Source organism: Haemaphysalis longicornis, unplaced genomic scaffold (assembly GCF_048455015.1).
Source record: "Haemaphysalis longicornis isolate Haplotype H1 unplaced genomic scaffold, Haemaphysalis longicornis Haplotype H1 scaffold_6, whole genome shotgun sequence".
Taxonomy (NCBI): domain Eukaryota; kingdom Metazoa; phylum Arthropoda; class Arachnida; order Ixodida; family Ixodidae; genus Haemaphysalis; species Haemaphysalis longicornis.
This window is the reverse complement of record NW_027526407.1, coordinates 208107276-208133623: the sequence shown is the minus strand read 5'-3', so window position 1 is coordinate 208133623 and position 26348 is coordinate 208107276. Positions and strand designations below refer to the sequence as shown.

The 26348-nt window shown below is 47.6% G+C and overlaps 1 protein-coding gene across 1 annotated transcript in view; it reads left to right on the top strand.

Annotated features, from left to right (window-relative positions):
- Nucleotides 1-26348, top strand: part of LOC144141318 (oxygen-dependent choline dehydrogenase-like) — a 145585-nt gene that overhangs the window by 48183 nt on the left and 71054 nt on the right. Inside the window, exons 5-7 of the mRNA XM_077672890.1 lie at nucleotides 1574-1705; nucleotides 3175-3299; nucleotides 8837-9004. Of these exons, the coding sequence (XP_077529016.1) occupies nucleotides 1574-1705; nucleotides 3175-3299; nucleotides 8837-9004 (425 nt within the window). The remainder of the gene's footprint in view (nucleotides 1-1573; nucleotides 1706-3174; nucleotides 3300-8836; nucleotides 9005-26348) is intronic.

Here is a 26348-nt window from a genome sequence, read left to right as displayed (position 1 = left end):
AGTGTACGCTGACGATGGACGTTCCCGTTTTATATCACGCCCACACACGCCAAAGCTTTCTGGCGGTAAGCTTAAAGTGAAGTTCCTCAATAAATTGCCGGAAAAAAGGACTTTATAATTGAAAAAAATTCCGAGTATTCCAATGTGCGTAGCCCGGCGCAGCTGCACAACTCCTGGTTGGGGCGGACACGTCTGTCGCACGGAGCCATTGCTGCATAGCAGCAGCACTAGGCTGACGCCGGATGGCCGCTTTTCTGCTGAAGTAGTGCGTTCGCATTAATCATGGTCTTTATTTCACGATCGGCCTTGTCCATTCCGAGAAGCCACGTTTCCTTCGGCCCACGCTTGCGTGAGCCTGTGTAAACCTCGTCCGAGCAACACACACAGCAGGTAGCACTTACTTTGCCCTCTGTGACAAAGCTTGTGCGATGGTGCTGTCTGTGTCGCTGGCAGTGGAATAATCACCAGCTTAGAGGCGCCGTAGCTACCCGGCGGCGAGAAGTTAAGATGCGAAACTTATCACACCAGACAGCAATCCGGGACGCCCCTGGTAGCGTCTCTCTGACCTTCGAGCTACACCAAGGTCAAGCAAGTGCCTCGCGCAGTTCTTCGGCACCGACGGAAGCGACACCGACCGGTTTCCAGTCTCTGACCGAAGCAAACAACGCCTCGTGGCCACGCAAGGGCCGTTTGTCGGCCCGAGTGCGAAAAGCGCTACGTGAGCTATGAATTCGGAAAGACATGCAACTCAAGCTTCGCCTCACGTCGGTTCCCACCGACGCGTGGGGTCGTCACTTCTCGCTATGACCACAAAGCCCGCCCTGGCTGCCGACGCTGTCACGTGCCGCGCAGCGAGGCTAGCTTCAACTCCTGTTTGCGCCCCAAGGCATGGGGAAGTAATGGCGGTCTGATGCTAATTTACTCAAGTCAACAGATTTCCTCCGGCATGTGGGGACGTTTCATTCGACTGTCCCTGCGTCGATGCCCTAGGTGGTTCCAGGTGCGGCGAAGGGTAGACAGTATCACGAACAGGACCCGTAAACGTCCGGGCACCGCATGATGTAAAACCCGTACATGATGAAAACTATTTTGGCACCACAGCTGGCGTCACCTGCTGATATGACGCAAGTTTTGTTTTGGAGCCACAGCTCTACTACGCCATGATCGTGAGGTAGTACACACATCCATGCTCTATTCGTCGCGTCGCAGCTACCTTGAGGCGCCGGAGCGCAAGTGTGGGACGTGTGACGTCACGTCACGTCACCTCACTGGTAGCCACGTGACTAGGCTAGGGAAATTTACCGGCTGCTTGGCCGCCGCTTGGCCGCTCAGTCTCGCCATGGATGGTTTCAGCGCGAGCCACGGGCTGAATCCAGTCATCCACTAGATATGTGGCTAGACCGAAGGCAGCAAAAGCAAAGTTGGCTGCTAAAACACTGGAACAAACGGAGGCCAAACGTTCACGAAGTGTGTCTCTTTGCGAGTCCATGCCAGAGAGACATTTCGAAACTCCAAATTACTAGGCTCGCAAGTGTTCAAGCTAACCCATTCTTTTTTCTCTTTTCGCGCTCAGGGTACCACGGGACAAGCGGCGAGCTTCCCTGCGCGTACGCCAGCACTCAGACCTTGGTCAGTGACGTGTTCCTGGAAGCGGGCAAGGAGCTGGGCTACCAATTGGTCGACTACAACGGAGCTAAGCAGACAGGTGGGCCTGCCTGTGGGAATAAATGCCGCGGCACTCTCTCGCAGATTTACAAGCACTTCGTGGTGTTGCTGTCGGGCGGGTCAAGGCGCATTCATGGCGCGGATGAATTTCAAAGAATCGAAATTGGGGGATGGGGCCAAGTGACGGGCCGAAGCGGCTCAGAAAGGACAGGGAGAACAAAACGCCAGGTTTAGCTTTATTTCACAGGGGGTCACGGCAAAAGCTCGAACAAACAATACGGTAGCAACTGCAGGGATTTCTTACACTAAGAACTAAATGCGATAAAACAGGCGAGAAACAAAAACATATCTGAGAAAAAATTCAAACAGAACTTGATTCAATTGTGCCAAGAATCATTTAATAGGCATTTATAAATTTGACAAGCTTTAAAATGCTCGTCTACGCGCAGCAGAGGAGACGAAGTGCGAAACCAGACACGTTCTGCGCAAGGCATTGTTAAAGTGGGCCTGTCCGAATTGAAGCACCTCCCTGCTCTTCCATGAAGGGACCTTGGACAGAACTGCACCTCGTGGACAGCATCACTCTCCGAAGGGACCTAATGTAATTATTCATGGGCGAGTCTCGTCTTACCTTCATCAATCCGCCTGCGTCTCTAATAAAATAAACACATTTGGTTGTTACATGTCCTAGGTGCGTAATGTGAAGTACTAACTATGGTTGCACGCTGACATGGCACTGTGCCCCGTCAGGATGGTTCCAAGTTTTTAAGTCTAAAATAAACTTCGCGTAAAAAACATGAAGGGTGCGCGTCGATCACTTCATCCTACTCGTGTCCCGCGGTTTTTCTACCGAAAAGATGGAGCAGCAATCGTAGCGTTTTGTCTGGCAGCAATTAGCCCAACAACATGCTGTAACGGTATAATGAATTAAGTTGAGGTAATGCCTCGAGTTTCTATTCCATCTGGAGCCTTTAAAGAAGGAAAAAAAATTAGCTGCAGGAAAACCAGGAGCCACTTCTGGCCTACGTTAGTACATAGATTGAGTACAGAGACGTTCTGTGTACACACCTCGGTGCGTATATCATCACCCTCCCGTACGCACGACGAACGTTAAAACGCGGAAGCATCCTTTGGCGAGAACTAGACAGAAACAATGGCCTCTAATGAGACCGGCTAGGTTACTCTGGCAAAGGCAACTAGCTCTCTACGTCACGTTTATTAGAATAAATTGTAGAACTTGATGAATGTGACGATGACGACTATGACAGCGATGATGTACATGAACACGCAAGCGTGTATAAAACATTGATAAAGTCCTGTGCTTGGCTGAAAAATCAGCAGAGCTTTTTTCGCTCGGTTGATTATGTTGATCCTTGCATTTTATTCCCACGTCTACCAGGAAATCGTGGCTGATCTTGATCCCATTAATAAATGTTCCATGATCACACTGACTCAGTGATAATTCGCTGAGCTAATTCGCGGATGCGTCGCTTTGTCGTCGTGGCGCAGGATTCGCCCGTCTTCAGACGAACACGTTGGACGGATCCCGGTACAGCGCCTGCAAGTCCTTCATCAAACCTGTGGTGTCGAGGCGGTCCAACCTGCACATCACCCTGCTCTCAAAGGCCACCAGGGTGACGCTCATGCACCGCTTTATTAAACACTATGGTCTTTCCTAGGCTGTAGTCTTTCTTGGACAGACTTTCTGTCCGTCTGTACCTCGATTGAACCGCTCGGCCGAACTTTAAAAGAATTCTTGAGTCAGACGTCCATACAAAACGTTCCCAAACTGTTTAGCAATGTTCATACTTGTCAACATTGTTGAGAAAAAAGAAAACGTTAGGCGTATTTGAGGCAAAACTCCAATAAATAAGTGATACAAGCCGTTTCATTTTTGCGATATCTAGAGAAAGCAAAACAGCATGCCACAACACTAGCCCTTCCAGGAAGTGCAAAAGTAACGAAACGTTCTACTAGATTGCGAGACTGGAAGGAAAGAGCGCGGCCAAAGAGAGAAGGCGCATTTACGTGGCGTGGGAGAGGGGGTGGAGAATGAGCAGATCAATTTTTCCCGCAGCCCTGCCATCTTAAGCAGTCGTGCTTCCTAGCCCAAGGACAAAGAGAAGGCGACGAGGGCTGCGCTGAGAGACATCTAAGAGACATTATTTCGAAGGAAACCTGCTTATGTATAAACTTCGTGAGACATACGTAAGTTTAAATGCGTTGTTAATTATCTTTGTGTTATTCTTTCCAAAAAAGTGTTTTTGTATTTGTGTACCTACTCACTCCTGCGACAGTACAAGTGCACTGCAGTAGTGTCACTAGATAAGGTTACGGAGTATCAGCACTCTTTTTCTTCCATTGTTCCGTGCCGCCGCCGTGATCATTGGTCAGTTTTCATCACGTGACATTTGTTTGCACTGCATGGTTCATGGGTGCAGCCCTTTTGTTGTTTCCGCTTTTTAGTCTGTCAGCTCTTTTAGACTTAGTTTTTCCTCCCTGCACTACGGCTGCGCGCGACTCGCGTCGTTCAGAACGCCAATCAACAATAACGCGTGCAGCAGCATTTCAGCAGCATAAGTGTGTTAAACAGATGCGCAGCATCGACGGCAGTGTTGTTAACAAACGACTCGGTCCCATTTAGCGGCGACGCTGTCGAAGCAGCTATCTTGCAACGCTCATAAACCCCAAAATGGCCGCCGTTGCTTACTCGCGTGCCTCAGTGGCGGCACTGTACCTTACCTCGCGACACCAGGCTGCAGTGTGTAAAAATAAATGAAACTAATATATTGTCCCATAGCCACACACGACGCAGCTGTCTCGAAGGGAAAACATGTTTATTGCAGCGAACATCTGCTCCCTAGACAACTCAAAGAATACACAGGCGGCGAAGCAGCACTCAACAAAGTGACCTGCGCTGGCGAGTGTCGGTTTATCGAATGCAGCGGCGTCTGCTGGCGGGCATTAATGTTTCGGCGCGGGTGTTTCTCGAACCGTCGATTCGCATCGAGAAGACTATAGATAAAAGAAGACTATTCTAGGTATGGTGATAGGGCGAAACATTATCCCTATGAAATGAGATAATCGTGGTGTTTCCCCGAGCTAGCACATCAGTATGGCTATGTTCCGCTGTGTCACCCTTCGAAAGACGGTCCTCTCTGTTTTCTTTCCGCCGACGCACGGCCGGGCTACAGCGGCGGCGTCCGACGCTCTAGCCCGGCCGTGCCCGACGCTGCTGCGTCCGGGACGCCGCCCCTGCGAATTCCAGGCAATACCTTGCAGAATCTCCGGCTTCACTCTTTGTAGAGCCACGTATGTGAATTCGTGACGTCGCTAAGCTTTGCTTTCCAACCACCTTCACCGCGTAGTTTGGCGCCAATTTTTCATTTTTATTTTTTACGACTAGGCTTCACAACTGCCACGGGACACTCCCTATTTAACTTTTTTTTTCCTCCATGGTTGCCGATTGCAGCGCCCAATTATGGTATAACGCGATACGCAGCGCCTCACGTGCGTTGTACCATATGGCAGAAAGATTGTAAAAAATGGCAGAAAGATGCACAAGCCAAAAGAAAATATTAAAATGCACATTATACCATACGTGCATACACTGATATCGTAAAATATCAAGAAGGTTGTGGCCAGATACAATGTGCGCATTGTATTCTCGGTCCCAGGCAAGCTGGCCAGTATTTGCCGTTTCATGGCGAGTAAGCTGCCGGCTACATGCACCAAGAAGCGCGCCACCCGCTGTTTCGTGTGTGCTAGCAACATCGTGTACAGTATCCCGCTCGACTGCGAGAAGGTGTATAGCCTGGCCGTCGCTTTGACCGCCGGCGGGACGGAGCACCGGCTGGCTGGTAGCAGCAACAACGGCGGGAACTTGGCGGATCACGCTGCGGTTGAACGCCATTTCTGGACCGGAGGGCCTCTTTTAAGAAAGCAGGACAGGGAGATTACCGAGGCATCAGAAAAGCGGGGATGGATGCGTCAGCACGCCGTCACTAGCACCAGAGTCCTTCAATGCCTTTTTGGTCATGAAACTTCGCCGTCAAGCTATGGGAGAGCTTCGTACGCTGCCCAGGGAGGCCGCGCCGCGGCGCTGGTGTTGATTGGAGGGCCCCCGGGGGCGTGGTCAGAGCGCGTTTGGCAGGGAACGGACCACGGAGTAAGATAAAACAGTCGCTCGCCGCCTTATCAGCAGTGCACTTTCGCTTTGCGGGTCGTGGGCCGCTCAAATGGCCTTATCGTTTTGTGAGTGGCGAAAAAATTTTGTGCGAACGGGCATGCTGCTACAGCGTTCCTGCCTGCCGGTCTGGCTACAGAGCAGCGGCGGCCGCCCGATGCCCTTCGATCTGCGGTGGTGCCCCTCGCGGTAGCCTTTGTCCCCGTACGAAACTTAGCCGGGAGTTTCATGACTAGAGAAGCATTGAAGGACTCTGCTAGCACTTAGTCTTTCATTAGATAGTCTGTAATCTCAAAGTTTAGAGCGTGCGTTAGTCCTGTTGGTTACATGTCGGCAGTATCAGTAGTGCGCGTGTGTGCCGACGTGTCAATTGCTGTTACTATTTTATGGATGAGCCGTCAGCGAATGTTAATCTTTGGCAGAAATCTTGATTTTTATCTATACCTTTGGCCAGTGTATACATAGTTGCGCGGACATCACGACAGCTATCATGCGGGTGAACCGCGTGGACGTCGAAAGGCAGTGCTAGGAAAGCTGTGAGCACTGCAGAAGAAAGGGCTGTGGTGACGTTACGTGCAAGTTTTCTGGGTTTTTTTGGTTTTATTGAGCATGGTTTTCTTGAGTTGGAAGTTGATGATGATGATGATGATGATGATGTCCTCAAATTTTTTGGCACGTACCCACAAGGGGGGATTGGCCAGGGCTAAATCGGTTAAAAACGTGGGGACTTCAATATACTTATTTCCGGAAAGAGGCTGTAAAAGGAAACTTAGTTGTTAATGAAACCCGAATTACCCATTAATCAGCACCGCTTAGCAATTCAAACGACCTGAGGCAGAAAGAAAATTTTGAATGCAATTATATATATCCCTTCTTGCAAACCCCAGCTTTGATGCGCCAATAGATAATATAAGTGTTATCGATAAAGTCAACCCCAACCTCTCAATCGGCTCCTTCAAAAACAGTTGTCTAGCTGTTGAGAAACGGCGACAGTCGAGGAAAAAATGGTCGATTGTTTCGGGGACCTGGCACCGCACACATAGTTCTGTAGATGAAAGTTCTGATCTGAACAGATAGAAATTGGCGCCTGCATGTGTTCTGTGTATCTACTTCGTCTTCGTCTCTTTAGCGCCCATTCCAGTCGAGGATTTGATGAGCATCAGGGCAAATACGAGTCCGACCACGTAGGTAGGCACGGTAGTCGGTGTAGACGTAACGGGGGTGCTGAATGATGGCAAGAGTAATGACCACCTGCTCACCAATCGGAATTTCTTCTCCTATAGTGGTGCGAAGAGAAGCGACTTTCGAGTTGTACGCAGTGCATTCCACCGCAACTACTTCGCCTGCACAGACCAGGGCTGCGTCTGTGTAGGCTACTCTGCGAGGGGCTATGTACTGATGCAGCTTACTGAGTGCCTTGGCGCGTGCTTCTCGCCTGCTTTTGGGCTTGGTTGGGTGCATGTTTTTCGGTATTGGGCGGACGTCGGCAAGGGACCTCCTGGCAGGTGGTGTTTTCCTGGGTGCTTAACCGATGTGGACAGGGTTGAGGTTGAATCGCGTAATAATGGTCTCTTTCCTGTAGGTGTTTCACCTAGTCTAACCAGTCGGTTGATGTGGTGAGCCTCAACGAACTGTACAAGGGTGTTGTGCGCGCCCATCCCCACAAGTCTCTGCGTAGATGGCGAGTCTGGAAGATGCAGGGCAGTTTTTGTAACTTTCCGGAGTAGAGTTTACAGCCGGGTTTGTTTAGCTTCTAAGAGATTCATGTAGGAAGCCACGTAGACAACGCGGTAAATGGCTAACGCTTGTACCAGGCGGAGGGTGTCTGCTTCTCTCATACCTCTCCGGTTCATGGGGCCTAGTTGTTCTACTTATTGCTTGAGTATTTAATGGGCTGTGGGCTTGAATGTGGAGAGTGAAGATGGCGAAATTTTCGCTGCCTACCGGGAAATAAAGCCTCTGAGTGTGTGCTTCAAAGTAACGTGTCGCACTTACTCTTTTCTGGCCGGTAAGTTGCCGCTAAAGTGGCATCGGTGGTGCCTTCGTAAATAATTTAGTGCGTACCTAAACGTCGTTCTCGGCTGACTACATACTAACGGGGTTTGATTTAACAGCGTAAATGTAAATACATAATCGGTCAAACAGAATTATGACGAAAACAAAAAGAAGAAAGAATTTAAAAATGCTCAAAATGGCCCTCCGTGTAACGCCCCGCATTTCCACAAAAATGCAGATTTCGCGGAAGTTTCCCTTTTAGTCGTCATAATAGCGTAAGTGGAGAGAGTTGGTCGAATTTTGAAAAACCAAGAAATTTCGCTGTAAAAAGTCACACTGTTGACCAGCGGCATAAGAATGCTATGCATTAGTGGGCTGAATTTCTGCCGATTCAGCGAGCCGCAATAAAACTAAATGTGAAAAACATTGGCCTCCAGAGTCGCTGCAAAGATCGCTAGTCTTCTTCCGACCCCTGCGTGTCGCTTCTCCCGCGGTAAACGGGGAGGAGCTTTGCTAAAGTCAATTCAAATTTCCCGCGTTGCATTACACGCGCATACTGTCGTGCTTGAAATAAATGCCGCAACGAGGTCTAGAATCAAGCGCGAGCACTTTTTGTATTTTGCCTAAAAGACACCATCTTGAAGTGATTTTTTTTCCTGTCGTAGATATCATGCGGAAATGTACTTTCAAATGAAAAAAACCTTGCCTAGTTAGTACCAGTTGTGTATGAATGTTTTGCTCAAATATGCTTGCTGAACAATCTCGAATAAAGTCTGCTGCTACCGTATTAAGCAGCTTCGAGCAGCTTTGCCTGCGCCAACGTCTCTTTCAAGAATTCTTTTAACGTTTGCCCAGGCGGCTGAGTACAGGGACAGGCCACAATTTTCGGGTCCAATTAGGTGGTCGCAGAAAGACTATCGTCTTTAAAAGCGTCCCGCCATGTGCGGCACTTGTCTCGCTCACTACTCGATGCCGGTGTCGGGGTCGCAGGTGCTGTTCGAAGGCAAGCGCGCGGTGGGTGTCGAGTTCGAGCGCGACGCGGACAAGATGCGGGTGCGTGCCCGGCGGGAGGTGATCCTGTCTGCGGGAACCATCGGCAGCCCGCACCTGCTGCTCCTCTCCGGCGTCGGGCCCCGGGCGCAGCTGGAGGAGTTCCAGGTACGAGCGCCCAGTGACGACTGAGGCGAAGCGGACGTCACTGCAGGTGGCCACCCGAAACGCGCCGTAGTCGAAGTGAAGAAGAGGGCTCAGAGTCCGACCTGCGTTCCTCTGTGCGATTGCGGCAGCCGCAGCTGCTTATCTATTGCACGGGAGAATACGCTCAAACGTAAGGACGGTACGGAGTCAAGAGAGTGCACTAAACTAAGTGCACTTAGCGCAGGTGGCAAACACACACAAGCGTTCTAAAGGGGAAACCAGTCGGGCGGTTGGTGGGAATGACTGTTCACACTACGTTTAAATGAGCAGTTTTCTTCCAAAGACTCCGCTTTCGACTTCGATTTTTTTTTCTGGGCACTCGATTACATGTTTAGGAAAACCTGCTAAGTTCAACCTTGTGATCTGAGCCTGAAAAGCTGCTACAAATGTCATACATACAGGACTGCAGAAGGACCTTCCTTAACACCTAAAAGCCGATTTTATTCTCTTACTGTTTGGAGTGCCCTCAGCTGAAATTCAAGAGTAGTTTTGCAGATTTAGAAGTTCCTACCCAGCAGACGTGACCATGCTTTCAAAGACAAACGTGAGTCCAGGGATTACAGCTGGCTGCCCTTCGAAAGCTCGCACGTGAAACTCAGCCAGAGGCCGCACTGTTTGAACAACGTCATTCACTGGGCGAGATATATTGCAGTTATCCACAAAAAACAACGAAATCATTCGCATAACTCCATATCTTGATGGCAAACACACGAAGGTTCGGTTGAGTGTGCCTATCGACACGACTAAGGAAAATATTGTTGAGAACAGGAGCTACCCCTAGATCCAATGCATATGTTTGCACATGGAAACCCGCTCCCGCTTTATGAAGGCTGACTGCAAGTATAAACACACAAGTTATGCGTGTCCTTTATCGCAATTTGTGGGAACCGCTGACCTGTACCCCGCAAGTATTGGTAAACTTCATTTCGGCATTTTCATCTGCGATGCCCCTTTTCACGCTACTCATTAACTGATCATGGGAAACGGAGTAGCACGGAGCCTCAACATCGGTGCGAAAAATTTTGCACGTGCGGGATTCCTCGCCCTCAAAACAGTTAAAGCAGTTGGACTCAACGTCACAGCTGTCGACTGCAGTGATTCGCCAGAGGGACCGTGGTGCCCTCTCCTCACAAGCGTGGCGTTGATGCCGCAGGTATACCCGCATCCCCTGAAGACACTGGATTGAGTTTGCATTAATTGGGTAATTAATGCGCTAATGCACGATGTTTTCTTTATTTTATGTCATTGCACCAGCGGCCTAGCAACGGCGGCCTCCGTGCAAGGGCGCAGCGCAAATATCGACTTTGCGCATGCGTAACGCGCACCTCTGCGGCTCCATGAAGGAGAAATCGGCGTCGTAACGCGAGGGACCCAGGTTCGATGCCGAACAGGAGAAGCGGTTAACATTTCGAAGCCTCTGCTTCGGTGCACGACGCTGTGGCGCCGTGACTACGGCGGCCAGATACCGTGAAGCCGGACGAGCTACGCTGACAAGCCGGGCTCCTGAAATGTCGAAACCTAAACATTCGCAGGGCAGTCTGAGTTAGCGACCATTAACGGACCGTGACCCCACAGGGAGTCCAGTTGTGCTTGCAGTAACTCCAACACAACCCTCTCCCACAAGCTCCGCTCTGAAACAGTAGCGCGAAAACAAATCTCGACTGTACGGGTTTTTTTTTTCTCTAGAGGAACAGGAACAGTCACAGTGCTTGACCGTTTCCGTGCTAAAGCACAGCGCCTGAAAAACGCCTGGTTATTTGGTAGGGAAATTGCCCGTTTCTTTACTTCCGTCATTGTACCATAGGGTACAATGACCACGCACGTTTCCTTGCCTGGGGCCACGACGGGCCACCGGTTACACACAGCATAGTCTACACATTCTCGGAAAGATTGCAGCAGTGCACCGCGAAGCTTCAGTACTGGAGAACACATCAGTGCCTTCCGTGATGAACCGTGGGCGGTCTTCTTCCGGAACCCAGCTCTGTCCTCTCAGCTGGTTGTAAGGCGCGTTCGACGCTGAACTTGGCGCCCAGAACGATGGTCCGGTCTTCAGCAGCCCTGATTGCGGCGTTTTAACGCGCCCAAGCAACACCTGGTTTGTATACGAGGAGCGCCGCACTACGGGCGTCTGGATTAATTCTGACCGCCTGCAGAGGATACTCACAGAAAAGTAGCCAATCCGATCGAGGTAGAACCCGCGTCCCTGAGGTCCGCAGCACAACGCCTTAGCCACTCACCCACCCCTAGCGGTGTTCGGCCGTGGTGTGTCCGACGTCCCGCAGCAGTCCAGAACTATCGAGCGGCCTACCGTGGCCGTCTCTTTGGATTTGAGCGCACGCAGTCCTTGAAATGCCTGGCCTGCTTCCACACCTCCACTCTCAAGGTGAGGCGTCCTCTGGTAGGCTCCGTTGGAACTTCCCGGGTGCACAATCCGCATCTCAAGTGGCGCTACGCTGTGCTCGCTGGAAGTACACGTGTACCGCCGTCACTGAGAAGAGCGCTGTGGGTAGAGCATAGAAAAGGGCCCGATGGACGCCGGTGCATTCAGCAGAATGGACGCTTGGGCTGGTTGGTTTTTGTTCATCGTTTAACAGCCCTTGCAACACGAACTATGGACGATGGCGAGGGCTTGCAGAAGTTCTCCGTGGCCCTAAACTTCGCCAGAGTGTGCACAGTGAGAAGTTCGGGCGCGTGCACATACGGCAGGGGGAGGGGGGAGGCGTGGCTGGAGCCCACATGAGCCGACGACGCCTGTCTTGTTTCACCCTCCTGTCCTAGCCTGCGTAGAGAGTTTTCCGCTTCTGGTTTCATTAAAAATCAGTTGTTTGTAAGCGCTCGTCCTGTGTAGTTCCTCTCTTTGTCCTGTGTTTTTATGAGCTTTTCCCACTATGCCTCGTGTCACCTTTCACTCCCACTTTATGAATCTACCAGCCAGTATGCAGTCTCTGGAGAGCAGAGACTCTGTGCGCCACATCTACCACAAACCACGCCTTCTTGTTATAATGCTCGCTACGATACCAATTCTTGCCTACTTTAGCATTGAATGCTCCCATAGCTACGGTATGCTGTGTTTTTACTTTAGCCATTCCCCATTCCATACCTCAATAGCAGCGTTCAACTAGCTACTCGTCATGACTGGCTTGAGGTGCGTAGCCCTGCCCCCCTTTAATTTAACCTCTTATTAAGCCTAATTTCGAGACCGCATACCCCTTCGTTACTGCTTTCGTCGATGTTGCCAGCTATGCTTTGATTGACTAGAAATCCCACCCGCAGTTCTCTTTTGTCCACTATACCGCGGTACCTTAGAACGTGCCCATCTTTCAGCATTGTAAAAGCTTCACTTGTCCTCATAACCTCACTAAGCCGTAATAAATCCCTTTTAATGCCCCCCGCTAATTCCTTGAATAACACCTCTATGCTGGCCTCGCTTGATAAAGTTCTTGTGTAAACATTGCCAGGGTCAGATTCCAATGGAGGCCTGTCCGGGTTCTTAGCACCATCTGCTGTGTTACAGGTCTAACCACCGCTGTGGTGAGTCGCTTCGCAGCCGCTGCGGACTGACAGCCGATGGTTTATTGGCGCAGTCATGGGAGGTGCCGGCCATTACAACACCAGCGTGGGCAAGCCTGCTCTGGTGAGGGAGTGAGTTACCGGCAATAGTCGTCGGGATCAGGCCGCACCCCAGCCTCAATCAGCAATCGATCAACATGCCGATTTTTTTATCCGGTGGGAATTGCGCAGCACCGATATTCGAACCACACTCCTTTGGCACGCGAGGCGGATGCTCTACCTCTACGACACCGCTGCACCGCTGTAGCGGTGACGTAGAGGTAAAGGCATCCGTTTTACAACATCAATGGTAGTAAAATACCTACCGTAGAGGTAGAAATTTTACTGCTCACCATAAGAAGAGCAGAAAAACAACTATAAGCAAAGGCGTCAGACAAGGAGACACACTCTCTCCAATGATATTCACAGCATGTTTGCAAGAGGTATTCAGAACATTGGATTGGGAACAGGTGGGCGTAAGGGTTGATGGAGAATACCTCAGTAACCTCAGATTTGCAGATGACGTCACCTAGCTAACTAACTCGGGGGAGGATTACCACAATGATTACCGCAAAGGATTACCGCAAGATTACCGCAATGGACAAGCAGAGTAGAACCGTGGGCCTGAAATTAATATGCGGAAAACTAAAGTAATGATCAATAACCACGGGACAGCACAGCGATTTGAAACAGCTGGCGAGGCAGTAGAAGTTGTAAGCGAATATATCTACTTAGGCCATGTAGTGACCCCGGATCCCAACCATGAGGCAGAGATAATTAGAACGATGAGAATGAGGTGGAGTGTATTCGGGAGGCACTCTCAGATAATAAATGGCTGCCTACCGTTGTCCCTGAAGAGGACATCTGCATCTTACCGGTACTCTCACCTACTGGGCAGAAACCGGGAGGCTCTCTAAAAAGGTTCAACTTAAATTGAGGACGATTCAGCGAGCAGTGGAACGGAAGAAGATAGGTGCAACGTGAACTGACAAGAAGAGAGCGGAGTGATTCAGTGAACAAACGGGTGTTAAGGACATATTAGTAGAAATTAAGAAGAAATGGGTGTTGGCAGGGCATGTAATGCGAAGGTAAGATAACAGTTGGTCATTAGGGGTAACACAGTGGATCCCTAGAGAAGGCAAACGTGGCAGGGGGCGGCAGAAAGTTAGATGGGCAGATGAGATCAAGACGTTTACGGGGATAAATTGATAGCAGTTAGCACAGGACCGGGCTAATTGGAGATCTACGGGAGAGGCCTTTGCCCTACAGTGGACGTGGACAGGCGATGATGACGAAAATGTTAGGCGTACAGCACTGCACGGGCCGCCATTTCTAGGTCCGGTACGACCCGGTCCGGTACGACCCGGTCCGGTAGATACACGGCCCCGTCCGGGCCCGGGCCCTAGAAATTTTTAAAATATGAGCCTGAGACGGACCGAATTTAATAAAATAAGCCCCTGCCCGCCACGCTGTTTTTAAATATCAGCCCGAGTCAGACAGACTCTAAACATGACGCCGAGGAAGTTTTGTCTCTTTAAGCTAAAATTAAGCATATAGCGAGTATATTGCACCTAAATTTCTTTTAAACTTGCACCGATCTTTGTAGAACGTAAATATCGTTACGTCGAAAATCTGTTTTCCAGAATATCGGTGAAATGGCAACATAATTTCCGAAAGCCTGCGGGCTCACGGTACAACGATGGTCATTTAAAGCATGTCTATAAAAATGGATATTTATGTATTTCTGGAAGCGATATTGCATCTTTCGTCGTTTCATTCAATTCGTTTCCCAAAGGACTCTCCTTCCTACAAGTTTTCGAAGCGAGCACACTTTGTACAGAGCTAGTCTGACTTGTGCTTTTAGTCCCCGACGCCTATGGAAGCAGAGTCAAGTTCTTCCCATGCTCACAAACTGGTCTACTCAAGAAGTCGCGTTTGGCCAAAAATAAAGTATATAAAAGTGTAAGAAAGGCGCAAGGGTTGGTTAGGTTATCTTGGTAGCTTAACATACACAGCTATCAGATTATTCCATAGTCTGAGGCAGAAAATAAAACAAAATTAGCAGTGACTTAGCTCGGCTATGCCAGAATATCCGTAGCACGACCTAAGGTTCAGCGGGTTATTCTTAGGTTTCCTGGTTGTCTAGGGTTAGCTGATTATCATGCTTACTGCTGCTAAAACAGTTTTTAATCCAATTCATTCCAGTCCTGTCCAGTTCAATCCAGTCCAGTCCAGTCCGGTCCAGTACAGTTAAGTCACTTTTCCTTGCGCATGCGCTGCATGGCTCTCCAGAAGCCACGACAAACGGCTATCAAGCGGCTCCGGCGCACCGTCAGACTTGGCTACTGCGCAACGGAGGCGCACAGCTGGGCACGCGCCGGGGCCAGTGCGTCTGCCCCGGCTATGACGTCAATCCTCTGGAAAGCGCAGACCGGCGAATGTGCACACCCGTACTCCAATTGGATTGGATTACAATCCAATCAAATACAATCCAATTTATTCCATTCCAATCGAAATCCAAATTTAATCTAATCCGATCCAATTCATTGCTCCTCGCGCTTGGCAAGCACAGTCCTTCAGGTCCATGGGAAACTGCTCAACCTTGGCCGGTGTAGCTTACGCTACAAAAGGCTATCACCTTCTTGTGAACTGCTTCTCAATTGCAAAGCATGTGCTGGAATTGAGTATCTTACTTGTATTCACTACGCTCAGCATACATGAATTACACAGCTATCAGATAATCCCATAGCCCGATGCTGGAAAAAAAGGCTATCACCTATGCTAGGATCATGCAGAACTCAGTGAGAGGAATGCCGGACGCACACACAGGACGAAGTGTATTTACAACATATTCGAGACGTTGGACGACCACTCAAAGAAAATAACCGTATCTCAAAAAGAAACGTTCACAAAGAGAGTTCAGTTAGCTTTCGGTGGCACTGGCTGGCGCCAGACCCGCAAAACAGTTGCGTTCCGCACGGCTCACATGTATCCCTTGCTGTAGCACAGTGGTCGTCGAGGGTGAGGGCCGCAGAGCTTGGCCGGCTGCTCGGTCTCACAGCAGCAGGAACCCGGAGCCGAGCCGGAACGGAATGACGCGGAAGTGTCTTGTGGTCACTCGTGCCCGAGCGGGTAGCCGCACCCAGACGGCAGCTCGCTTGGTGACCGATGGCGATGGTCTTGTAACGGAAGGCACGTCGACCGGACGCATGACGTGGGAATGCCCAATCCAACCGTGCCCTGTCTCGGTCGCCTAGCGCTTCCCGGGTTTGCAGCTCCTGCTCGCACCCCGCCCTCGTATTCTTCTTTTTGGTGGTGTGTCTTTTACCCAGCGGCCGCTTGGTGTCTCGCCCGATGTGAAATCTTCTTTCACTATTTTAACCGTGCCCCCACTGATCCATTCATCACATCACCCCACATTGAGAAAGTTTTTCGGGGTACCAAACAACTATTCTACTAGTCACGAGGCAGGAGCAAAAAATGGCGCGGGTCACAGCGCATTCACGAACAGCATGCAGTCACTTAAAAAAATCCCGCCATCTCCACGAAGTGAATGATGATGAGCGTGGCGAAACTAAAATGCTTATCGGTAAAGCCGTGAAACATTCGCCCACACATCATATAAAGACTCGACACGTCAAGCTTTCCACCACTCCGTTGACAAGCCCGTCGACGACGTCGATGTTTGTGGTGATTATGTAGGGCTTGTTTGGGACGATGAGAATCTCCATGGGTAAGTTGGTGAATTCGGTGTGTGACATTTTAGACACCTTGGCCGTCGCCTTCTGCAGAGCCTCTCGTGACGGGTACCCCCGGTACGTGTCTTGAACTCTCAGGCGACGAACGACAACCTCTTCTTCTTGCTCTCCTCCTTGTTGCGTAGCAACTAACGCGCTGAACGTTTTGACCTCTTCGGCCAATCTTTGGTTGGCCAATCTCTAGGGGGATCCTGCCACAATCATCATCATTCCGCCGTGTATGGCAACAACAAGGGATGGGACAGGGCCCGAGCAAGAGTCTTGAGCTCGCAGGCGACGAACGACAACCTCTTCTTCTTCCTATCCTCCTTGTTGGGTAGCAACGAACACGTGGAACGTTTTGACTTCTTCGGTCAAACTTTGGTTGGCCAGTCCCTAGAGAGATCCTGCCACAATCATCATCATTCCGCCGTGTACGGCCGGGACAGGGCCCGAGCAAGAGGAGCTTCGCCCTTAATAAACTACATTGAACGACGTTTTGTTACCGTTGAGTTACACACGCGCCCTTACAACACGACAATGCTAGACGCCCGTTCACTTGTGGAAAATTTTTTGCCGTCGGCTACTCTGGGAGGCGCAGAGTATGCCACCAGAAGCACAGTTGCGTACCCGGGTGTCGAAGTCGAGCTCGTGCATCATGCCTGCTTGCATCACCTCTTGGCTCCTCGAGACGTTGATTAGACGTTTCCATTCCGATACCGGTGTTCTGCAAGCATGTCGCGGTACCCGAAGTGTTGAGCAGAAATGTCGCCGGAACCCCGGAACCTTCGCTTCGGGCGTTTTCGGGTTGCCGACGTTGCATGATCATACGGAACGCTTCACATCTCGTCCCAAATCTGGCCAGTAGAATTCTTCTAAAATCCGATAAGCCGTCTTCCAGATGCCCCCGTGTGGAGGCATTACGCTCTCATGCGCGGGTCGAAGGACGGACTCTCTGAAGGTCTGGGGCATTACTGTCTGTTTGAACACGTTTCCAGTTAGAAGGCGACAGATCCGATACAAGAGGTCCTCACTTTCGAGGAAATTTTAGTGGTGGCCTCTTTCAGAGCGAGACGCCTTCCCAACTTTCCATTAAATACATGTCAAAATGGGGTCTTCTCGCTGTTCCTGGGCTTGTTTTACCCGGTTGAGGTTAGGGTGCAGGAGTAGTGGCGCTCCTAATCGTTTGTCCTGCAGTGCTTCAGTGCTTGCCACGGCGGAAATCAGGTAGTGCGGTTCCGAAGGCAGCGTTCGCCCTAGGCTGCTCGTACCCGTTTCACTTTCACCAGCAACTTTATACTCCCAGTCAAGATCTGGATCGTGAGGTTCCCTGACGCCTGGAATGTTGCCAAGAATCAGGTCCTACAGGGGACAGGCCATGCAAACAGCACTAATCTCTCCTACAAAATACGGCGTGTGCACTTGGATTTTCGCCTCCGGTAGTTCCGTCGTGGACACCTCTAGAAGGACAACCCGGCGTGTATTTCCTGTGACAGTCCATAACTACTTCTTAAGCGCCAAAAACTACAGGGACATAGAATGAGACAGGGACACGCGCTACAGGGACATAGAATGGGACAGGGTAGCGCGTGTCCCCGTCTCATTCTAATTCTATGTCCCTGTAGTTTTTGGCGCTTAAGAAGTAGTTATGGAACACCAACTAGCCCGAACGCAAGCCCTTCTTCTGTGACAGTCGTCATCGACCAGATCACGGCGGACAATGGCGGTGTTGCTCCCGGTGTCCCTGAGGACTCTAGCGGCTTTACCGAGCACTCGTCCAGAAACGACTGGCATTCTCTTCACCAGAAACGGCAAATTCCTGTCGCGTCAGCGTTAGAGTTGGGACAACTTCTATTCGCATCCGACGGCTGGGGTTTGTAGCACTTGGTTTTCGCGGCTCTCCTTGAAGGCTGATGAATGCCACATGCAGCTACCATGTCTTTGCCTCCCGATCCGCTTCGACAGTTATAGGCACTGTGACCTGATCTGCCACTCAGAACATGTGGTGTTTACTTTGTCCACAGTGGGACAGCCCTGCGTGTTGTGTCCGGGACAATGGCACAAGAAGCACTTCTGTGCTGCTGCTCTCGGTGTGGCGTCCCTACCGTTCGGACCTTCCGGCGCGTCACTTGGAAGCTTCCCTAGGTTAGAGAGGTTCTGTGCCTCCAGGAGGCGGTCCGCAACATCCGCTAACCCATCGAAGCTGTTGCACTCGCGTTCTTTTAAAAACACCACGAGCTTTGAATGGCGACCGCGGTAAAATTGCTCCAAGATCATTAGGTCGCGGAGGCCTTCAAAATATTAAGAAATATTGGCCATCTGAACCAAATGAAGAAGGAGCTCGACAGCCTGGCTGCAAACTGTCGTCCCGTTTCGCCTTAACTGCGAACTCCCAGTATTTACTAAGCTCAGCATACATGACTTAGCTAGCAGATGATCTAAAAGTCCGAGAGAGAAACAAAAAAGGCTATCACTTTCTTGTGCACTGCCTCTTAACTTCAATGCATGCACTGGGATTGAGCATCCTGCTAGTATTCACTAAATTCACTGTACATGACCTAAAAAGCTATCAGATTATGTAATAGTCCCATGCAGAAAAGAAAGATTATTCTTGTGCACAGTTTTCTTACATGCAAAGTGTGCACCCGTAGTATTCACTAAGCTCAGCAAACATGAATTAGATAGCTATCAGGTTATTTATTAGTCCGATGCATGAAAGAAAAAAGGCTATCTTTTTCATGTTGACTGCTTCCTTACTGCAAAGCTTCCACTCCTAGTATTTACTAAGCTCAGCATACATGACTTAGCTATCAGATGATCTAATAGTCCGAGAGAGAAACAAAAAAAGGCTATCACTTTCTTGTGCACTGCCTCTTAACTACAAAGCATGCACTGGGATTGAGCATCCTGCTAGTATTCGCTAAACTCCCTGTACATGACTTAAACAGCTATCAGATTATCTAATAGTCCCATGCAGAAAAGAAAGATTATTCTTGTGCACAGTTTTCTTAAATGCAAAGTGTGCACCCGTAGTATTCACTAAGCTCAGCAAACATGAATTAGATAGCTATCAGGTTATTTAATAGTCCGATGCATGAAAGAAAAAGGCTATCTCTTTCATGTCCACTGCTTCCTTACTGCAAAGCTTCCACTCCTAGTATTTACTAAGCTCAGCATACATGACTTAGCTATCAGATGATCTAAAAGTCCGAGAGAGAAACAAAAAAAGGCTATCACTTTCTTGTGCACTGCCTCTTAACTACAAAGCATGCACTGGGATTGAGCATCCTGCTAGTATTCGCTAAACTCCCTGTACATGACTTAAACAGCTATCAGATTATCTAATAGTCCCATGCAGAAAAGAAAGATTATTCTTGTGCACAGTTTTCTTAAATGCAAAGTGTGCACCCGTAGTATTCACTAAGCTCAGCAAACATGAATTAGATAGCTATCAGGTTATTTAATAGTCCGATGCATGAAAGAAAAAACGCTATCTCTTTCATGTCCACTGCTTCCTTACTGCAAAGCTTCCACTCCTAGTATTTACTAAGCTCAGCATACATGACTTAGCTATCAGATGATCTAAAAGTCCGAGAGAGAAACAAAAAAAGGCTATCACTTTCTTGTGCACTGCCTCTTAACTTCAATGCATGCACTGGGATTGAGCATCCTGCTAGTATTCACTAAATTCACTGTACATGACTTAAAAAGCTATCACATTATCTAATAGTCCGATGCAGAAAAGAAAATTTATTCTTGGGCACAGCTTCTTAAATGCAAAGTGTGCACTCGTAGTATTCACTAAGCTAAGCATACATGACTTAGACAGCTATGAGATTATCTAACAGTCCGATGCATGAAAGAAAAAAGGCTATCTCTTTCATGTCCACTGCTTCCTTACTGCAAAGCTTCCACTCCTAGTATTTACTAAGCTCAGCATACATGACTTAGCTATCAGATGATCTAAAAGTCCGAGAGAGAAACAAAAAAAGGCTATCACTTTCTTGTGCACGGCCTCTTAACTTCAATGCATGCACTGGGATTGAGCATCCTGCTAGTATTCACTAAATTCACTGTACATGACTTAAAAAGCTATCACATTATCTAATAGTCCGATGCAGAAAAGAAAATTTATTCTTGGGCACAGCTTCTTAAATGCAAAGTGTGCACTCGTAGTATTCACTAAGCTAAGCATACATGACTTAGACAGCTATGAGATTATCTAACAGTCCGATGCATGAAAGAAAAAAAGCTATCTCTTTCATGTCCACTGCTTCCTTACTGCAAAGCTTCCACTCCTAGTATTTACTAAGCTCAGCATACATGACTTAGCTATCAGATGATCTAAAAGTCCGAGAGAGAAACAAAAAAAGGCTATCACTTTCTTGTGCACTGCCTCTTAACTTCAATGCATGCACTGGGATTGAGCATCCTGCTAGTATTCACTAAATTCACTGTACATGACTTAAAAAGCTATCACATTATCTAATAGTCCGATGCAGAAAAGAAAATTTATTCTTGGGCACAGCTTCTTAAATGCAAAGTGTGCACTCGTAGTATTCACTAAGCTAAGCATACATGACTTAGACAGCTATGAGATTATCTAACAGTCCGATGCATGAAAGAAAAAAGGCTATCTCTTTCATGTCCACTGCTTCCTTACTGCAAAGCTTCCACTCCTAGTATTTACTAAGCTCAGCATACATGACGTAGCTATCAGATGATCTAAAAGTCCGAGAGAGAAACAAAAAAAGGCTATCACTTTCTTGTGCACTGCCTCTTAACTTCAATGCATGCACTGGGATTGAGCATCCTGCTAGTATTCACTAAATTCACTGTACATGACTTAAAAAGCTATCACATTATCTAATAGTCCGATGCAGAAAAGAAAATTTATTCTTGGGCACAGCTTCTTAAATGCAAAGTGTGCACTCGTAGTATTCATTAAGCTAAGCATACATGACTTAGACAGCTATGAGATTATCTAACAGTCCGATGCATGAAAGAAAAAAGGCTATCTCTTTCATGTCCACTGCTTCCTTACTGCAAAGCTTCCACTCCTAGTATTTACTAAGCTCAGCATACATGACTTAGCTATCAGATGATCTAAAAGTCCGAGAGAGAAACAAAAAAAGGCTATCACTTTCTTGTGCACTGCCTCTTAACTTCAATGCATGCACTGGGATTGAGCATCCTGCTAGTATTCACTAAATTCACTGTACATGACTTAAAAAGCTATCACATTATCTAATAGTCCGATGCAGAAAAGAAAATTTATTCTTGGGCACAGCTTCTTAAATGCAAAGTGTGCACTCGTAGTATTCACTAAGCTAAGCATACATGACTTAGACAGCTATGAGATTATCTAACAGTCCGATGCATGAAAGAAAAAAGGCTATCTCTTTCATGTCCACTGCTTCCTTACTGCAAAGCTTCCACTCCTAGTATTTACTAAGCTCAGCATACATGACTTAGCTATCAGATGATCTAAAAGTCCGAGAGAGAAACAAAAAAAGGCTATCACTTTCTTGTGCACTGCCTCTTAACTACAAAGCATGCACTGGGATTGAGCATCCTGCTAGTATTCACTAAACTCCCTGTACAAAACTTAAACAGCTATCAGATTATCTAATAGTCCCATGCAGAAAAGAAAGATTATTCTTGTGCACAGTTTTCTTAAATGCAAAGTGTGCACCCGTAGTATTCACTAAGCTCAGCAAACATGAATTAGATAGCTATCAGGTTATTTAATAGTCCGATGCATGAAAGAAAAAAGGCTATCTCTTTCATGTCCACTGCTTCCTTACTGCAAAGCTTCCACTCCTAGTATTTACTAAGCTCAACATACATGACTTAGCTATCAGATGATCTAAAAGTCCGAGAGAGAAACAAAAAAAGGCTATCACTTTCTTGTGCACTGCCTCTTAACTACAAAGCATGCACTGGGATTGAGCATCCTGCTAGTATTCGCTAAACTCCCTGTACATGACTTAAACAGCTATCAGATTATCTAATAGTCCCATGGAGAAAAGAAAGATTATTCTTGTGCACAGTTTTCTTAAATGCAAAGTGTGCACCCGTAGTATTCACTAAGCTCAGCAAACATGAATTACATAGCTATCAGGTTATTTAATAGTCCGATGCATGAAAGAAAAAAGGCTATCTCTTTCATGTCCACTGCTTCCTTACTGCAAAGCTTCCACTCCTAGTATTTACTAAGCTCAGCATACATGACTTAGCTATCAGATGATCTAAAAGTCCGAGAGAGAAACAAAAAAAGGCTATCACTTTCTTGTGCACTGCCTCTTAACTACAAAGCGTGCACTGGGATTCAGCATCCTGCTAGTATTCGCTAAACTCCCTGTACATGACTTAAAAAGCTATCACATTATCTAATAGTCCGATGCAGAAAAGAAAATTTATTCTTGGGCACAGCTTCTTAAATGCAAAGTGTGCACTCGTAGTATTCACTAAGCTAAGCATACATGACTTAGACAGCTATGAGATTATCTAACAGTCCGATGCATGAAAGAAAAAAGGCTATCTCTTTCATGTCCACTGCTTCCTTACTGCAAAGCTTCCACTCCTAGTATTTACTAAGCTCAGCATACATGACTTAGCTATCAGATGATCTAAAAGACCGAGAGAGAAACAAAAAAAGGCTATCACTTTCTTGTGCACTGCCTCTTAACTTCAATGCATGCACTGGGATTGAGCATCTTGCTAGTATTCACTAAATTCACTGTACATGACTTAAACAGCTATCACATTATCTAATAGTCCGATGCAGAAAAGAAAATTTATTCTTGTGCACAGCTTCTTAAATGCAAAGTGTGCACTCGTAGTATTCACTAAGCTAAGCATACATGACTTAGACAGCTATGAGATTATCTAACAGTCCGATGCATGAAAGAAAAAAGGCTATCTCTTTCATGTCCACTGCTTCCTTACTGCAAAGCTTCCACTCCTAGTATTTACTAAGCTCAGCATACATGACTTAGCTATCAGATGATCTAAAAGTCCGAGAGAGAAACAAAAAAAGGCTATCACTTTCTTGTGCACTGCCTCTTAACTACAAAGCATGCACTGGGATTGAGCATCCTGCTAGTATTCACTAAACTCCCTGTACATGACTTAAACAGCTATCACATTATCTAATAGTCCCATGCAGAAAACAAAGATTATTCTTGTGCACAGTTTTCTTAAAGGGGCACTGACACAAAAATTTAGCATCTTGTTTTTTTCGTTGCGATAAGTTGCTAGTGACCTACTTATAACCTGTAGAAACCTCATTTGCTTCAGCGTGCGACGGTTGTTTAATTAGAGGGATTTTAAATGCGGCCAGTCGCAGTTTCGGTTTCAGCGAGTGCCGCGAAACGATGGATTTTGTGGATTTTATGTGAACAAAGCTGACCACGTGACCGTCGGAGGGATGTCACAGAGCAGAGCCGCCGTAGCACTGTCGAATCCGCATCGACGGCAGCTTCTGCGAATGCCCCCACGTACTGATCTCGTGAGGCGCTTAATTAAAAAGCGACCGTGGATGTGACGCAGGCGCTGCGAGTGAAAATGCTACAGCGGCTAAAGAACGACGCGCGACGCTCGAGGCGGTGGGTGGCAAGACGCGCGCTGGGAGCAGCCGGCCGGTCTGCCTACAGGTCCGCCTACAGATGTGTTCGGCTCAGCACTGCGGCGGATATTCGAGTGCCGCTCTCGTAAGCGGTGCAGATGACAATTTTTAATGCAACCCGCCATCGCATCATTAACTCCTTTCTCATTTAAGCCACTATGGTCGGGACTTGGGGACAATTTCGTGCAGCGGTAACAAGCTATCACTCGAGCTACCTGCACCGGCCTGGGCCACTTCGCGGCCGTGGCCGCCGCCTGCACAGCGACCGTGCGGCTAGCTCAGTGGGCTTTTCGTGCCTCCGGCGCGTTTTCGCATCCAATGGTAATAAACAGTAATAGAAACAGAGTGCCTGGAATCGCTGTAGAACTTTGGTCGCGGCCAGCTGCCCGATTAGCTGACGAAATCACGGCGCCTCCGCCGCCAACGATCGGGTCGTTCGTTCTCGAGAGCAGAAGCTCCGCCCTCCGGCCCTCCGATTGGAGCGGCGAGCCGGGTGAGCCCGCATTAAAACGCCGGTAGTGCGGAAGCGGCAAACACAAACTCGTGACGTGTTTGGATGTTGTTTATTTACAATTGCGCGTGGTCCTCTGCTGGCTGCTCGGTTGCGTTTCGCACACTTCAAAATTGATTTTAAATATGTTCTAGGCTGTATTCGCCGCTGATATTTTGCAGATGATGTATATGTGTTCCCACCAATCTATCTCCGACGTTATCTCGCCTTCAAAATTTTGTGTCAGTGCCCCTTTAAATGCAAAGTGTGCACCCGTAGTATTCACTAAGCTCAGCAAACATGAATTAGATAGCTATCAGGTTATTTAATAGTCCGATGCATGAAAGAAAAAAGGCTATCTCTTTCATGTCCACTGCTTCCTTACTGCAAAGCTTCCACTCCTAGTATTTACTAAGCTCAGCATACATGACTTAGCTATCAGATGATCTAAAAGTCCGAGAGAGAAACAAAAAAAGGCTCTCACTTTCTTGTGCACTGCCTCTTAACTACAAAGCATGCACTGGGATTGAGCATCCTGCTAGTATTCACTAAATTCACTGTACATGACTTAAAGAGCTATCACATTATCTAATAGTCCGATGCAGAAAAGAAAATTTATTCTTGTGCACAGCTTCTTAAATGCAAAGTGTGCACTCGTAGTATTCACTAAGCTAAGCATACATGACTTAGACAGCTATGAGATTATCTAACAGTCCGATGCATGAAAGAAAAAAGGCTATCTCTTTCATGTCCACTGCTTCCTTACTGCAAAGCTTCCACTCCTAGTATTTACTAAGCTCAGCATACATGACTTAGCTATCAGATGATCTAAAAGTCCGAGAGAGAAACAAAAAAAGGCTATCACTTTCTTGTGCACTGCCTCTTAACTTCAATGCATGCACTGGGATTGAGCATCTTGCTAGTATTCACTAAATTCACTGTACATGACTTAAACAGCTATCACATTATCTAATAGTCCGATGCAGAAAAGAAAATTTATTCTTGTGCACAGCTTCTTAAATGCAAAGTGTGCACTCGTAGTATTCACTAAGCTAAGCATACATGACTTAGACAGCTATGAGATTATCTAACAGTCCGATGCATGAAAGAAAAAAGGCTATCTCTTTCATGTCCACTGCTTCCTTACTGCAAAGCTTCCACTCCTAGTATTTACTAAGCTCAGCATACATGACTTAGCTATCAGATGATCTAAAAGTCCGAGAGAGAAACAAAAAAAGGCTATCCCTTTCTTGTGCACTGCCTCTTAACTTCAATGCATGTACTGGGATTGAGCATCCTGCTAGTATTCGCTAAACTCCCTGTACATGACTTAAAAAGCTATCACATTATCTAATAGTCCGATGCAGAAAAGAAAATTTATTCTTGGGCACAGCTTCTTAAATGCAAAGTGTGCACTCGTAGTATTCACTAAGCTAAGCATACATGACTTAGACAGCTATGAGATTATCTAACAGTCCGATGCATGAAAGAAAAAAAGGCTATCTCTTTCATGTCCACTGCTTCCTTACTGCAAAGCTTCCACTCCTAGTATTTACTAAGCTCAGCATACATGACTTAGCTATCAGATGATCTAAAAGTCCGAGAGAGAAACAAAAAAAGGCTATCACTTTCTTGTGCACTGCCTCTTAACTTCAATGCATGCACTGGGATTGAGCATCTTGCTAGTATTCACTAAACTCCCTGTACATGACTTAAACAGCTATCACATTATCTAATAGTCCCATGCAGAAAAGAAAGATTATTCTTGTGCACAGTTTTCTTAAATGCAAAGTGTGCACCCGTAGTATTCACTAAGCTCAGCAAACATGAATTAGATAGCTATCAGGTTATTTAATAGTCCGATGCATGAAAGAAAAAAGGCTATCTCTTTCATGTCCA